The sequence below is a fragment of the Elgaria multicarinata genome, chromosome 12 (genome assembly GCF_023053635.1).
Source record: "Elgaria multicarinata webbii isolate HBS135686 ecotype San Diego chromosome 12, rElgMul1.1.pri, whole genome shotgun sequence".
Classification (NCBI taxonomy): domain Eukaryota; kingdom Metazoa; phylum Chordata; class Lepidosauria; order Squamata; family Anguidae; genus Elgaria; species Elgaria multicarinata.
The window spans coordinates 1364015-1379812 of NC_086182.1; the positions used below are offsets into that span (position 1 = coordinate 1364015).

The window sequence follows — 15798 nt, forward strand, 5'->3', positions numbered from 1 at the left end:
AGGTGGTAGGGAGGGGGGCAAACACCAATTTCTTTCTCCTGGACCCCCATGGAGGCCTCATCACTGAAATTTAGAGTATGGAGGCAAAGCAATTGTGGATTTGCGGCCGAATTTTGACAGCACAATACACTGAGGCTGAAAAGCACCAAATTTAGCTTATATTAAAGTTAAATTTGGTCCTTTTCAGCCTCCATTATGTTGTGCCAGAGAAAATTGGAGGCAAACTTTCCTGCCCCAGTGGGGGCTGCACTGGAGAAAGGGTGGGGGCCTGTGTGTTCTCCACCCCTTCTCTCAGGCCAGCTCCCTTGTGCCTGCTGTCTTCCTAATTGCAATTACATTTGCTGGGAGGGTGTTTAGAACTAGGGGCAGCCTCCATCAAAGACTTTTGTGAATCTTCCATGTCAACAGAGCAATTAGGAGAGCAATTCTATGTCCCTCTCTCAGGTAATGTCTGGAGTATAGTTTGGTTTCCTGGCTCCAAGGTTTTTACTCATCCACCACGAGTAAATATGTGTGTGTGTGTGTGTGTGTGTGTGTGTGTGTGTGTGTGTGTGTGTGTATATATATATATATATATATATATATATATATATATATATATATCAAAGTCAACGTTGGCCAGGTGGGTCAGGGTTTGCATCTTTTTTAATACGTATGATGCCGTGTGTGCAAGTTCCCTCTGGGATTGTGGCACATTCTAAGCAGTGGATGGGCACAAACTACATTCAGCAGTAACGGGGTGAGCGTGGGGTTGCAACCTGGACCTCCCTCAGTGTTCACCAAGCATTACAAGCTAGACCCATTTGTCTCCACAGATGCAGTCTTCAGCTGAAAGGTGCTATAGAAGTTACTTTGTCCATAGAAGGAGCATCAAGCTTGCCCACCTATAATACATTTTTGTCTACAGTTGTTTTAATAGCTTTTATTCAGTTTTTGTTTGTTCAGTTTTGTTTTGTTTTGTCTTGCTGTCTCAGCAGTGCCATGCCTTACAATTGGGAGGGTCCCCCAATCAATGCTTTGTTTGCCTATTTTGTATAAGACCTGCCTTGAGAGCAAGTGGGAAGACAGAACCCTTCCTGGGTACCCTCCATACACTAACAAGATCATTCACAGCAAGTTGCCTTTCTAGATGGTAAAGGGTGTGTATTGAGACAATGAGTGTAGATGTAGGTGGGAGGGAATCTCCAGAGTGTACTGATCATTGTGGGCTGATGAAACACATACGATGCACTTGGTGTCTTCCCAGTTAAAAATGAAAGAAAAGTCCATGTTTAACAGACACTGGGCTAAACTCCGCTGCCATTCCTCAGGGTAAGAGGGTCACCTCTGCAGGACTTAGTTGCATCTAGTGTAGTAGTGCATCTTTCCTCTAATCTCTCTCTCTCCCTTTACACAGAGAACATTGGTTGGCTTAGTGAGAGACCTGAGGGGAATAGCCTTTGCTTTCAATGCGAAGACCAGCTTCATGATGCTCTTCGAATGGATGTATCCTTAATCCTCATGTACTTCTCCTTTCCTGCTGTCTCAGTGAGGAGATGGGTCTTGAGGCTGCCTGGTGAAGTCTAGGGCCTCCTGATACTGCTTCTACTCAAGAAATGCCTCTTGGCCTGCTGGTCCTTGTGAATTGAGTCCCCTGCCAGACCTCCTTTCTTCCTGGGAAGACTGACCACCTGATCTCCCAGGGCTGGCCAAGAAGTACATGTGGTCCATATAGAGTCACCTATAGCATTCCCCCTGCCCTGACATCTGTGAGGGTCACATGTCTCTCCTGGAGCGAGCTGTTGAAAAAGACTTTCTTAGAGACATGAAGGCATCGTGATGCCAGTGAGACCTGCTGGAATCTTAATTGAAGAAACTGAATATATAGAATCATTGAACAGTAAGTTGGAGAGGGCCATCGAGTCCAACCCCTTGCTCAATGCAGGAATCCACCTTAAAGCATACCTGGCAGATGGCTGTCCAGCTGCCTCTTGAATGCCTCTAGTGTGGGAGAGCCCACAACCTCCCTAGATCATTGGTTCCATTGCCGTACTGCTCTAACAGTCAGGAAGTTTTTCCCGATATCTAGCCGGAATCTGGCTTCCTGTAGCTTGAGCCCATTATTCTATGTCCTGCATTCTGGGATGATCAAGAAGTGATCCTGGCCCTCCTCTGTGTGACAACTTTTCAGGCTTATTATCTGGAGATACCAGGGATCTGTGGTGAGCAGCCATGCAGGTATCTACCAAACTTAGCTGTTACCACCTTAAATGGTGTTGGCTTAAGAACAACCCTATGTGGAAAACAACTTCAGTGTTTATAAAGTGATTTTGGAAGCAGTATGGCTCCTTAGCTTCTGTCTCATAGCTACCCATCCTACATGCCAATCTTGCAGCGGGCAGTTGAGCTCTGGTACCATGACCCAGCCTGCACCACACCTGTGCTCAAGTTGATGGCCGAGTTGGTGCATAACAGGTAGGAGAGGCTTAGAGTTGCTGGTACCCACTATGGCTGGCATGTGCAGAGCTGAGTTGCACAGAGATGGAAATAACCCATTCCTGTTTCAGATGCAGCCATGACAGGGAGGGGCCATGAGCAGAAGTTTTAACTGTCAGCTATAACTTACCTTTTTTTTTCTCAATTAAGAACCTCCATAGTACTATCAAATAGTAAAACAACAATCAGCACGGTTGACAATAATAGAGGGCAGCGTTAAAAGCAAATCACATAAGAAATTTAAAAAATACATCACAAGCCTGAGGCGAAAGAGAGTCCCATGTCAGGCTCCCTGGAGAGAGTTCAGCAAGTGGAAGGTCACAATTAAGAAGGCCCTCTCCCTGGTCACCATCCAGGAGGGCAGAGGCACCCGAGGAGAGCTTCCAAAGATCCCTGTCAGTCATTTTCAATGATAGACATGAAGTTCAGGGCAAACTAGAAGTATCTCTTCATCCATAGTTATTAGCCATGATATGTAAACACAGCATTCATGTTCAGAGAGAGCCTGCCTCTGGGTACCAGGTGTGAGGTGCAAGCAGCAGGACTAGGTTATCTCAATATTGCAGTCTCAAGGCTGACCTGGATGCATTCTTAATCTGCTTCACAAAAGCAGTTTTTGCATTGGCTAGCAGCTGAGAACATGGAGACCCTTTTAATTTCAGTCTGGGCTCCGCAGGCGTCTCCCAGGAACTCCGGCACACCGCTGCCCTACGATTTCACAGGTTCCAGCGCTTCGTTTTTTACTTTCTTTGTACCTCAGCCAAGATGCAACTTTCTTGCTTGGTTGTTTGTTTCCAGATCTCAGCGGCTGCAGTTTGATGTCTCCTCGCCAAATGGCATCTTGCTCTTCCGGGAGACCAGTAAAATGATAACTACCTATGGTGGGTATCAAAGAAAAAGGCATTCCCTTTCTCCCTCACAGTCTCAGGGTGGGTTAGGTTTCAGTGGAGAGCAAAGGCACCGGCATTGGATGCGTGTTGGGGACAGTTTGCAGAGTGCTCTGATCATGCGCTCCCTCAGAGGAGCAGAATTGCCCCAAAGCACCATGAAGGAAACGAGGCCTTGCCCAAAGACTGGGCAGTGGCTCCTCTCCTGTCAAGCACATTTGAGTGTGGGGCTGCTCAAAACTCTCTTGCCATACTTATACCAGTTTACAGCGCCCTCTGAATAGACTTGTGCTGGGTTATTCCATAGTTATTTATTATTTCAGAGTAGACCCAATGTCATAATGAACAGCAAGGAATTACAAGCCATATTAATTTACCATTATAGTAAGAAGATATTTTTGTGAACCACCCAGAGAGCTTTGGTTATTGGGCAGTATAGAAATGCAATAAATAAATAAAAATAACAAAAACAAGAGTACATTAAAAATACTAATGTGTGTTTGTATAAAGAATGACATTAACCTTGCCCACTTGGTGCTTGCTACAAGGTTCTTGTTTTTCTAGCAGGCTTCTGAGAAGAATGTATATATTTTGGGGACATAGATAAGGAGAAAACATAATGGCAGTGTTGAGCTATGAGGCTTTTAAAAATGCTGTTGCAGGAAACCGTATCCTGACCTTGGGGGAGGTTCCGAAGGATCAAGTGTATGCCTTGAAGCTCAAAGGCATCTCCATCTGCTTCTCCATGTTAAAGGCTGCACTAAGCGGCAGCTACGTCAACTTCGGGGTCTTCCGTCTGTACGGGGACGATGCGCTTGATAATGCCTTGCAAACCTTCATCAAGCTCCTGCTCTCCATCCCTCACAGTGACCTTCTGGTAAGCCCAGCAGTCCAACTCCTACGCCAACCCTGAGCCCTGTGCCTTGCAGCAGGTGGCCCCCTCTTAAGACTCATCCTGTCTTAGGCACCATTTTAGTTACACTGTGCATGTGCACAGATGCCCCAATTAGGTTTACACTTTCTCAGTCCCAGCAAGTCTTTCTCCTGGGAGTTGGTAGCAGCCATTGCCCTGATCCAGTGGACACACTCAGCGCTGCAATAGGGAGCCTGCCAAATGTGGTCTATTACAGAAAGCCTGGGAAGTCCAGCCTGTGTCAATTCCCTCTAGCTTGATGCATTCCCCTCTCTCTTTAGTTTTTGATCAGGCTGTGCTCTCAAGTCCAAACTGAATCCCAGTGGCAGTATAGGTAGAACAGCTGAACATAACAATGCAGCCGAGTGTTGGCGTTTGTCTTTGCCAAGGGGTCAAAACCGCTACATTCATTCTGCATGGAACATCTGCTCAGGATGCGAGATAAAAAGTAGCCTTGAAGAAGGAGAAGGTCCGCAAGTGTTACGTGCTTGTCACTCTCACTTCCCTTTCCCCCCGTTATATGGCATTGGGAAGTGAGATCTTAAGAATTCTGAAGTTGGAGATTCAGGATGGTGTCCCTAGGTAGACTCTTCTCAAGCCAGGCATCGTATCTTCAATGAACATGGGGTGGGGGTGCTTTGAAAACCATTTCTTTTGAAACCAGGTTTATAACAGGGTTGTATATGGACTGTGGAGCTGCTCCCAGGGTCCCAGCTTGCAGTTATGGGATGTGTCAGGATATGTCCTTCACCCACACACAAAATGACTCTGAACACTCTTATACCCCCTTTCTCCCTACCCTCATCTGTTTGCAGGATTACCCTAAGCTCAGCCAGTCCTATTATTCACTACTGGAAGTTCTTACCCAGGACCACATGAATTTTATAGCTAGCTTGGAGCCTCATGTAATCATGTATATTCTTTCTTCCATTTCGGAAGGTCTCACGGCACTAGGTAAGTCTGTATGTTCTCTGTACCTCAAGGTGTCCTCAAGCATAGTATTTATTTATTTATTATATTAGTAAAGGCGCCAAAAGGAAGCCCTGAAAAGTCACAGCCGGTGGCGGGATGGGATGGCTGGGCACTGAAAGGTGCTCTGGGAAATTGTTGCTCCACTGCCTTTTATGGCAGCAAAGTAGTTGAAATTAGGTGGGGTGCACGTTGCCTTATTCAGAGGCACTTTCCCCTTTAGTCCTACATGGCAGCACAGCTAAAGCGTCATTCACGCATCTGCTAATATACTTTGCACAACATTCCTGGCACTGTCAGATTTCTTCTGCCAGTGGCACCCAGCTCTTGGTGCTGCTTCTTCATGTCAATGTATGCATGAGGCTTCTGGAAAAGATGGCTGCCGTCTGGACCCCCCTACATCAACCTTCCGCAACCTGGTGCCCTCCAGATGTTTTGGACGCCTCATCCCCTGGCAGCATGGCCAATGGTCGGGGATGCTGGGAGTTGTAGTCCAAAACACCTGGAGGGCACCACATTGGGGGAGTTCCTCTACATGTGTATTGGATGGTGCGGCAGCATGGAGGTGTCGTCCCCATTGGCTTTCTCAGCCAGGTTTGGTTGCCTTAGCTGGCTGACCTGTGACTTTGAGTTGAGGCCGGGGTCTCACACTAGCTGATGTTTGTACAATTCGTTCTCGTAAATACAGCATAGAATGTTTGCATAGGTTCCATCATAGGTGCTGTCCCAATTTGCGGCTGTATCAGAGTTTTAGCACTAAAATTAATACCTGCTGAAATATCCCTTAACCCAAGCAGTAATCTTTTAGATAAGCCACTTGCAGCTCCTTCCTTCCCTTCATCTTTATTGAATACGTACACCGTAGATCTGTTCACCAGTGTTCACTTCTAGGCGTCTCTTGAAGCGTTGCTTCTGCAGACTTATATGTGCCTGCCTACTTTGCAAGGCCACAAAAATGCATTTTCAAATCATCCCTTTTTATGTCTTGCACATACCATGAAAGTTAGGCAACTCTCACAGAAGTCTACACCTGACTACTCACATCTTTGCTGTGATTTAAAAAAAACCAAACCACAATCCCAGAGTTGAAAGTGTAGTCAAGTAATCATGAAAAGAGGGCAGTATGTTCACTGAGTCGGCTTTGAGGAGCACTGACCATCAACGATTACAATAGAGGTGTGCTATTGCAAATCTCACTTTAATGTACATTACAAGGATAAAAGAATCAGAATTGGAAGGGATCCTGGAGATCATTAACCTGTCCCCCTGCTCTATACAGGCTCTGCAATGGAGACTTGATGGCTGCAGTCACTGAGGTTTTTAGCAAGGAAAGTGGCCCAGCTGGGTGTGGTGGGCTCTAAGCATTCCTGGCCCCATGTCATCCCACTCTGCCCCTTTTTCCTGTCCTTGTAGACACCATGGTTTGCACAGGCTGCTGCTCCTGCTTGGACCACATTGTCACCTATCTCTTCAAGCAGCTCTCCCGCAGCACCAAGAAGAGGACTGCCCCACTGACCCAGGAGAGTGATCGATTCCTGCACATCATGCAGCAGCATCCAGAGATGATCCAGCAGGTAAGGCCAGGGGGTGTAGGGCTGGCTGTAGACATGGTGGCTGATTTTCCTGGTTTCCCAATAGCATACTGCAGCTTCCCAAGACTCAGCAGATCAACCTCCCAAGAGCAGAAACCCCTTCAGGGAGAGTGCATGCAAACCTCCCCGTGACACACTGAGCTGCCTCTTGTTTTCCTCCTTTCCCCACTGCCACACACACACTTTCAGTGCAGGCTTGAGGGTGAAGTGGGCATGCTCAAGATGAGTGTGAAATCCTGTGGCTCAATCCAGCGTAAAAGCAGCCTTCAGCTCATCCTCCCCATTGCAGTGATCATCCAGGTGACATTGAACAGGCTGGATCAATCTTCTGATGTGCTTGGGGCAGGGGGACACCTCCCCATCAAGACCTGCCACTTATGCATAACTAACTATATTCAAGTAGAGCCTTGCCATTATAAAATAGAAACATCCCCTTAAATATTCATTCAATCATGCATTTCAAAAACTGAGCTGTGAAAAATTGTAGCCACTGGCTTGATCTTGCCCAATCCTTCTAGATGCTGTCAACAGTGCTGAATATCATCATCTTTGAGGACTGCAGGAACCAGTGGTCCATGTCCCGGCCTCTGCTTGGCTTGATACTCCTCAATGAAAAGGTCAGGCACTCCTCAGGACCCTCTGTCCTATGCTCACTGTAGGTTGGGAGTCCTAAATATGAGGGCTCTGGCTTCTTTCAGCCCACAGTTCTTGGATGGCTAACTGCATTTGCTTCTCCCTTCTCTTCCTTTTTCAGTATTTCTCAGATCTAAGGAACAGTATAGTGAACAGCCAGCCTCCAGAGAAACAGCAAGCTATGCACCTCTGCTTTGAAAACCTCATGGAAGGCATTGAGCGCAATTTGCTCACCAAGAATCGTGATAGGTCGGTATCATTCTTAGACCACGGAGAGCACTGGGAAAGGGGGGGGGGTCTCCCTGGAGACCACTAGCAACTCTCCAGAATGCCCCGCAGGAAGCCACAGCAGGGATTCTGTTCTCCTCTCCTTAAGCCACTGGAGAACATCTGAGGCCCTGTGCTCTTGCTGGACAAAACCAGCAGGCCAGAAACACCGAATGGGTGTAGGACAGGTGACGTTCACAAAAACCCCTAGGTGAGGGAAGCACCTATATTCTGTTCTCGTTGCACCTCACAAATGCTTGCATACAGTATTTAAAGCCGTCTCCCTCTCTGGCCTCCCACACTCCCTTTCCATTAAAGCAGACTAGCATTCCCTAATTAACGTAGCCCTGAGTAGAAGATCTTGACAAGGTCTGAGGACAAATCCTCTGATGCAGACTACAAGAACCGAGGATGCTTAACTTAGAAAAAATATTTGTGGGAGGTAGGGGGAAGGAGGAAATAGCAGCTTTTAAGACGGGACAATTCTTGACCTCATCTATTGTGTAGAAGATAAAATGTATAAGATAAAACGTAACTGGCTGATTCTGACTTGGGCCATTCAGCCTTGCGTTGGGAAAAGAGCTTTGTGCACACAACGTAGAAGGATCATTGCAAATGTTTTCACCACTGGAAAAGCAATTATCAATGGGACAAACCTGTCCCAGACACTTGTGGAATCCCTTTCCGGAAAGGCTTGCAAAGAAAATCAGGCAGTTAGTAGCTGGCCCTGTTTAAAGGAATGTGTATAACCAACTCCCACCTTCTGAATCTACCAAGTAAGTCATACTTTGCAAAATGCCGTGTTCAAATTCCAGATTTTCAAAGAACATCCAAGGCAGAGATGGCCAATTTGTGCCCCTCCAGATGTTTTGGTCCTAGCCAGCATTACCAGTGATGGGGGATGATGGGAGTCATGAGCCAAGTCATATGGAGGGCTCCCAGGGAAGGACAAGACAAAGTGGAATGGAGCTCTGTCAGCAAAGGCAGGGAATTATTCTGGTCTAGTAGGGGCTAAAGATCTCCACAGGAAACCAAAACCCACGAACGCATGTTCCTGAAAAGTCCAGTCCACTTCATCAGACCTTGACTACCATGCTCTCGAACTGTCCTCCAGAAAAGTTTAGGAACTTGAGTATATTTTGTTTTCCTTTATGTGAAAACAGCCATGGAAGACCTAATACAGCATCTACTTGTGGACAGCCTTTTAAGTGATTCTATGGGAACAATTAGTACTGTTCAAAATCAACATTTAACAGATATGCCCTGGCTGTGGAGTGGAGTTTGCCCCTTTTCTAACACAGTTTTGGCTTGCATTCTTGGCAGGTTTACACAGAACCTGTCTGCATTCCGACGGGAGGTAAATGACTCTATGAAGAACTCCACCTATGGAGTAAACAGCAACGACATGATGAGCTGACATCGCGTGAGAAGTCTCTCTCTGGCCTGGGCCAGGGAGGTTAACTTTTCCGATGGAAAGACAAAAGGGCATTTCTGATCCCTGCTGGTCTCTGGGGCTAGGCTGCAGGAGGAGGGGGTGTAAAAAGTTCACCAGGGCAGGGGATTTTTTCCTTGGGGAGGAGTGATGGGAGATCAGCAACTCCCTTTGGGAATGTCAGAAAGGAACCCGTGTCCTGCCGCAGCCTGCCTTGTATAAACATGTACATTTTTTCATAACATTTTGAACAAGGTTTATATTGACTCAAGTTTAAAAAAAAAAGTGTGACTGAAATTTTTACAGAGTTTAGTGCACCAATGCTGAAGTGAGGATTGTATGTGAGTGAGGAAGCTGTGTCTCCTGGCCACCTGCCGTGCTACTGGGCGAGGGTGTGTGAAAGTGCAGAGTTATATTTAGTAACAAGTGTAGAGAGACACAAGAAGTGTAAAATTCCAAATGTATATTTTTCTTATACATCCCTTTAACTTGTACCATCCTGCCCCTGTTGTCCCTCTTGTTAGGAACTCAAAGCCATGCCATGCTTCATGCTGTTCCATGAGTGTATGTTCCTTGCCCCGTCTACTGGCACACTCTTTCTAGCCTGGTCGACTGGCCAGACATAGGAAGTCTGAGTTGGTACGTCTTTGCTCCTTTCTTGGCACATTGCACCGAGCTCCCTCCTTTTAGTTTGTGTGAACCTCCTTGTTTCTCAGCTGCTGGGACATGTGTGGAGAATAAACTCTTTGGGGCTGAGCTAGTTTCTCTCTTTTCCAAAAGGCAGCCACGATGAACAGTCTTGTCGTGCATTGCCTGCCCCACAGATTTCCCTGGAACCCCTCTACTACTCACATATGAGAACTATGGGACTGGGTATAGGGTAGGATCTTAACAACGGGACAAGCCCAGCATGATGTTCAACACAAATCCACTCTTCGCCCTAATGCTGCAGCAATGTTTTGGATATTTAAATTTTATGGGGGAAATGGGGATGCGGTTTGCCTTGTACTCCCCCCCCCCTTCTTGCTGCTAGTTTTGTGCACCCCCAGTCCAGCTCTAACCTGTCCTGGTTTCTCTTCCCAGATAGCGCCTCCTCAATTTCATTTTTATTTTTTTATTTTCTCTGGCAATTGTGTGTGGGGTCCTTTTTGCGTGAGCAGATTGCTGGATGACTTGTAAGGGTGTTTGCTGCATACAGTGTAAGCATTGTGGCTGCAAATAAATTTCAGTGGTTCTTACTGAGCTGTGTGGAACCAGGTCAGAGTGTTGTAAATTAATGTTTGGGGCATGCACTAACCGAGACAAAAGTGAGTGCCTGGAAACAAGAGAGATTTCATGCCAGCAGTACTGAAGCTTGCTATACAATAGAATTCAGAGTGAGAGTAAGAAGGGTTGGGCTCCCTTAACAGAATCAGCCAAGTTAAAATGCAAAATCTCAATCATCCTCGTTGCAGTTTAAAAGGAGGGGGGAGAGTGGATGACTTTTCAAAACTAGCTGTAGATTGCTGCTCCTCCTCAGGTCAAATATGGATGGCAAAGCCAACCTGCTTAATGAAATGAGAAGTGGCAGTAGAGCTGGAGGGAGACCGTGGTTCAAGGCTCTGCGCTGAATGAAGTCTCCCCCTTTCAGCCATTCCCACCTATACTAGAGTATGCACACTCGTTGGACACCAATGGTGGATGTACCACTTTTCATTCCAAAGGAGCAAGATGAGGGTAGTCTTTTTGGCCAACTTGCACTCTCATTGTAGAGGTCCTTTATTTGGACAGTTACACCAAACAGGCTATAGGATCTTTCTAGGAAGATCAGCTTTGGAAATTGTAGTTTATTTATTTATTATTGCATTTATATCCCGCCTTTTTTCCTCCAAGGAACCCAAGGTACATAATCTTCCTCCTCTCCATGTTATCCTCACAACAACATCCCTGTGAAGTAGGTTGGGCTGAGAGTCTGTGACTGTCCCAAAGCCGCCGAGTGGGGACTAGAACCTGGATCTCCCGATTCCCAGTCCAACACCTTAGCCTTGTATGGTGTGTGAATTTATTTTTCATAACATAGGAACCTGGTAACTGTTCTGGCAGTTTTTTGTTGAGAAAAGCCAAATTCCTAGATTCTCAGTCTAAAAGTTAAAGTCTCTGCATGCTTATTTGAGAGCACGCCCTATTTACATCCTGATTCCATGTATTTTTACTTGGAAGTAAGTCTTTTCAAGAAGTTCTGAGGTGCCTGTGTAACCTGAGACTCCTAGACTCCCGGACAACTGGAGGAGGGCTAACGTTGTCCCTATCTTCAAAAAGGGCAAAAAGGAGGTACCTGGGAACTACAGACCAGTCAGTCTGACATCCATCCCTGGGAAAATTTTGGAGATTATAAAGAAGTCAATCTGTAAACACCTTGAAATCAATGCAGTGATCACTAGAAGCCAACATGGATTTGTCAGGAACAAATCCTGTCAGACTAATTTGATCTCATTTTTTGATAGGATAACCTCCCTTGTGGACTGTGGGAATGCTGTGGACGTCATATATCTTGACTTCAGCAAAGCTTTTGACAAAGTGCCCCATGATATTCTGATGAACAAACTAGCTAAAAGTGGGCTAGATGGAACAACTATTAGGTGGATTCACAGTTGGCTACAGAATACTTATTAATTCTTATCAAAGAGTACTTATCAATGGAACCTTCTCAAACTGGGGAGAGGCAACGAGTGGGGTGCCACAGGGCTCAGTCCTGGGCCCAGTGCTCTTCAACATTTTTATTAATGATTTGGACGAGGAGGTGCAGGGGAACGCTGATCAGATTTGCAGATGACACCAAATTGGGTGGGATAGCTAATACCCTGGGAGACAGAAACAAACTTCAAAGTGATCTTGATAGGCTGGAGTGCTGGGCTGAAAACAACAGAATGAAATTTAATAGGGATAAATGCTAAGTTCTACATTTAGGGAATAGAAACCAAATGCACAGTTACAAGATGGGGGACACTTGGCTCAGCAATACTACAAACGAGAAGGATCTTGGAATTGTTGTAGATCGCAAGCTGAACATGAGCCAACAGTGCGATATGGCTGCAAAAAAGGCCAATGCTATTTTGGGCTGCATTAATAGAAGTATAGCTTCCAAATCACGTGAGGTACTGGTTCCTCTCTATTCGGCCCTGGTTAGGCCTCATCTAGAGTATTGTGTCCAGTTCTGGGCTCCACAATTCAAGAAGGATGCAGACAAGCTGGAGCGTGTTCAGAAGAGGGCAACCAGGATGATCAGAGGTCTAGAAACAAAGCCCTATGAAGAGAGACTGAAAGAACTGGGCATGTTTAGCCTGGAGAAGAGAAGATTGAGGGGAGACATGATAGCACTCTCCAAATACTTAATAAGTTGTCACACAGAGGAGGGCCAGGATCTCTTCTCGATCCTCCCAGAGTGCAGGACACGGAATAACGGGCTCAAGTTAAAGGAAGCCAGATTCCAGCTGGACATCAGGAAAAACTTCCTGTTAGAGCAGTACGACAATGGAACCAGTGACCTACGGAGGTTGTGGGCTCTCCCACACTAGAGGCATTCAAGAGGCAGCTGGACAACCATCTGTCAGGGATGCTTTAGGGTGGATTCTTGCATTGAGCAGGGGGTTGGACTCGATGGCCTTGTAGGCCCCTTCCAACTCTGCTATTCTATGATTCTATGATCCCTTAATCTGTAGCTCCAACAAGAGTCTTACAGGTAGCTCTTAATACCACTACAGCTTTGATTGTGCTTGTTGTACTTATTGCAACCACACTTAACATAGTAATTTGTGCTGGGAGTAGATGTGATCATCCCTTTACTTTTAAAATGGCAGTTCTTGTTTCAGTTAAAGAATGTACAAAAATCAGATTGCAACAGTAACTCACCTTCTGATTTTCATTTGTAAGTTTTAATAATTTGAGTTCATTTCTAGAATGTTACAGACTGTAAAAGGTACAAAAACCGGTTGCTACACTTGAGCCCACAAATACATCACCATTATATCCATGATTTCAATCCTTTGGGCATCTTAAACAATTCCAGCTGCAGTTGTGCTTTTATGCTTGCTGTGGAAGAGGAAAAGTCCGTTGCTCAACTGGAGTTGATGCTGAAGTAAAGTTACGGTCCTTTTTTTCCTTTTGAATATATTGCCCTGTCTCTTGAGAGAAGACTTTAGCCAGAGCTAACCACTTCTGTGCCCAAGTTGGCTTCCTTGGCACTGTCATAAACAACACTGTTGTAGCCCTCTCGGTTACGGGCTATTTCAATGGCAAAGAATTGGATCCTGGTGGCTGAGGAGAGAACTTTTGTTAGAGTAAGCGGACCTCACACCAAATTGCAACTAATCAACCCTGTCCCAAAAGGGGGCGGGGCAGGGGGAGGAGAGGGTGATTGTGAAAAGGTAGTTTCTCCAGAAGAGCCCATCCTTGCATCCAGTTCTGGAACAGTCACATCCCTGGTCAACCCAGAGAATTCGCCCTATTCCCTGGATAGAGCATGTCCTTGGGCAGTAGACTCATGCTGGGTAATCCATGCATGGGGCCTTACCAAATACTGTGTTCTCCTCGGTGTAGCCTCTGCTGCAATCCAGCCGCAGGAGAGTGCCGTAATTAAAGTCCTCAACCACCCCATCAAACTGTAAGCAGAACGGACGCCATTTCTGCAAGGAAGAGGAAGAGGCCGTTACTTCCCACTCCATGAGCCCCAAACACAGAGCGGGCGCTTCCTAGCCCACCTCTTTGGCAGGTCCGGATTTCATATCCTCTGAGTCGAGCACATCGATTTTAAGGTCGCTGAATCTCTTCCGGAAGTCCGAGTAGATCTGGTCATCCGCTTTGGTCAGTTTCAGGAACTTCGGGTCCACGGAGGAAATGAGCTGCGAAGGCGGAAGCCGGGAGGGAGAGCAGGTGAGGGGGCTGCGCGAGCCCGGCGGGGCGCGCGCTTACATCCGGGCCTGTGGGCGGGGCCCCTCGCGCATGCGCAGTTCGCACGCTAAGGAAGCCATGCCGGGGGGGGGGGCACCCGCAACACTACCCAAGGCGGGGGCGGGACGAGACTCACGTTGAAGTAGACCTGGGCGTGCTGATAGGCCTTCACGGCCCACACCATCTCCACGTTGGGCTGCAAAGAGACACGCGTCAGCAGGGCGGGAGCGAGGGTGGCCTCGCCTCGCCCTGCCCCCCCGGGCACGCACGCACGCACTCACGTCGTTCCCGAAGGCCTCGGCCGGCAGCGAGAGCATGTGGGCGGCGGCGGCGGCTTCCTGGGCGCCCTGCGGGGGAAGAGAGAAGCGGTAGGCTGAGAGAGGGGGAGGGGGGGACACACGTCGCCATGGCTACGGGCCGGCTTCTCCCCACTCCCTTCTCACCAGCGCGGGCGCCGCCATCTTCGCCGGGTGGTGCGCAAGCGCCGGAGTTGCCTGGGCGGAGTCGCGCTCGACCCGAAGCTCCGCCCTCGGAAAGCGGGGAGGGCAGCTGTGGCGCGCCTGCGCTGAAGAGGCGCTGCTGCCAGGTCAGGGGCGGAAAGCGGGGAGGGCAGCTGTGGCGCGCCTGCGCTGAAGAGGCGCTGCTGCTGCTGCTGCTGCCAGGTCAGGGGCGGAAAGCGGGGAGGGCAGCTGTGGCGCGCCTGCGCTGAAGAGGCGCTGCTGCTGCTGCTGCTGCCAGGTCAGGGGCGGAAAGCGGGGAGGGCAGCTGTGGCGCGCCTGCGCTGAAGAGGCGCTGCTGCTGCTGCTGCTGCCAGGTCAGGGGCGGAAAGCGGGGAGGGCAGCTGTGGCGCGCCTGCGCTGAAGAGGCGCTGCTGCTGCTGCTGCCAGGTCAGGGGCGGAAAGCGGGGAGGGCAGCTGTGGCGCGCCTGCGCTGAAGAGGCGCTGCTGCTGCTGCTGCTGCTGCTGCTGCTGCATGCGGTTTCTATATGGAGAATTTTGACCTGCGGCCCCGGCCCCGCCGCGCGGCTGACAGGCCTCCTCCCGGGCCTCCTCCTGGGCTGCTGGTGCTTCCGGCTTTTGGAAAGGAATCCCAAGTTTAAAATAATTCGAACCCACATTTTTTTGTGCTGTCGCGGGGCCAGAGAGCGGCGGACACGTGTTTTCCATGGTCCCGTCCGGGGAGGCAGAGGCGCTGCGCGGCAGGCTGCGGTCCCTGAGAAGCCCTTCCCTGCCTTGAATCCGCGGCCTCGCGCTGTGGAAGCACCGACAAGAGCCAGGCCCGTGATTCCCACGCTACCATTCTGAACTCCGTTTCCTCCTTAGTTTGCGTGTGTGTGTGTGGTGAGAAGCAGATGAGATTCCTGGCCTGCAAACATGAGTGTTATACACGGACAACGGTGTCATCTGGATCTTCTCTAAAGGGTTGTTAATTAGGGTTGTTTATTGCATAATAAAAGCCTCATGAGAAAGCACCCAGTGTTTTTAAGGTGCCACAATCTTTTGATTGTGATACATTGAAATCAATGGCTTAGTATCTATTGTTAATCCTATGTAGAGTAAATCCATTGAAATACAGGAGACTTCAATGGGTCTAGTCAAGATAGGACTAATATTGGATACTAATCAGTGTTAGTAATGACTTATTTATGTCCCATTATTATCATCATCATCATCGGGTCTGCTTCATGTATTACTAAACATGCTT

At 48.0% G+C, this 15798-nt stretch overlaps 2 protein-coding genes across 4 annotated transcripts in view; one reads left to right on the forward strand and one right to left on the reverse strand.

The window, feature by feature from the left end:
* The window catches only part of XPO7 (exportin 7), an 82548-nt gene extending 72142 nt beyond the window's left edge, over window positions 1–10406 (forward strand). For 2 of the 3 annotated variants that reach the window (XM_063139263.1, XM_063139264.1), the window contains exons 20-28: window positions 1397–1485; window positions 2347–2454; window positions 3274–3356; window positions 4025–4239; window positions 5091–5229; window positions 6658–6818; window positions 7355–7453; window positions 7591–7718; window positions 9060–10406. In XM_063139263.1, coding sequence (XP_062995333.1) covers window positions 1397–1485; window positions 2347–2454; window positions 3274–3356; window positions 4025–4239; window positions 5091–5229; window positions 6658–6818; window positions 7355–7453; window positions 7591–7718; window positions 9060–9153 — 1116 coding nt within the window. In that variant the 3' untranslated portion in view covers window positions 9154–10406. Of the gene's footprint in view, window positions 1–1396; window positions 1486–2346; window positions 2455–3273; window positions 3357–4024; window positions 4240–5090; window positions 5230–6657; window positions 6819–7354; window positions 7454–7590; window positions 7719–9059 lie in introns of those variants that run through there. The other variant, XM_063139266.1, reaches the window with a different exon arrangement.
* A 2651-nt stretch (window positions 10407–13057) lies between these two features.
* Window positions 13058–14570, reverse strand: PBDC1 (polysaccharide biosynthesis domain containing 1). The gene is made up of 6 exons (XM_063139268.1): window positions 14538–14570; window positions 14376–14441; window positions 14231–14290; window positions 13905–14045; window positions 13718–13829; window positions 13058–13461 (listed from the first exon to the last, which is right to left on the reverse strand). Exons 1-6 carry the CDS (start codon window positions 14553–14555, stop codon window positions 13343–13345), a joined length of 516 nt encoding a protein of 171 aa, XP_062995338.1. The 5' UTR covers window positions 14556–14570; the 3' UTR covers window positions 13058–13342.
* Between the last annotated feature and the right edge of the window lie 1228 nt (window positions 14571–15798).

Coding starts and splice junctions, on each gene's coding strand:
- PBDC1 (XM_063139268.1), bottom strand. Junction 14,291..14,375: donor CCGAGGCCTTCGGGAACGAC/GTGAGTGCGTGC, acceptor GTCTCTTTGCAG/CCCAACGTGGAGATGGTGTG. Junction 14,046..14,230: donor ACGCCCAGGTCTACTTCAAC/GTGAGTCTCGTC, acceptor CCGCCTTCGCAG/CTCATTTCCTCCGTGGACCC.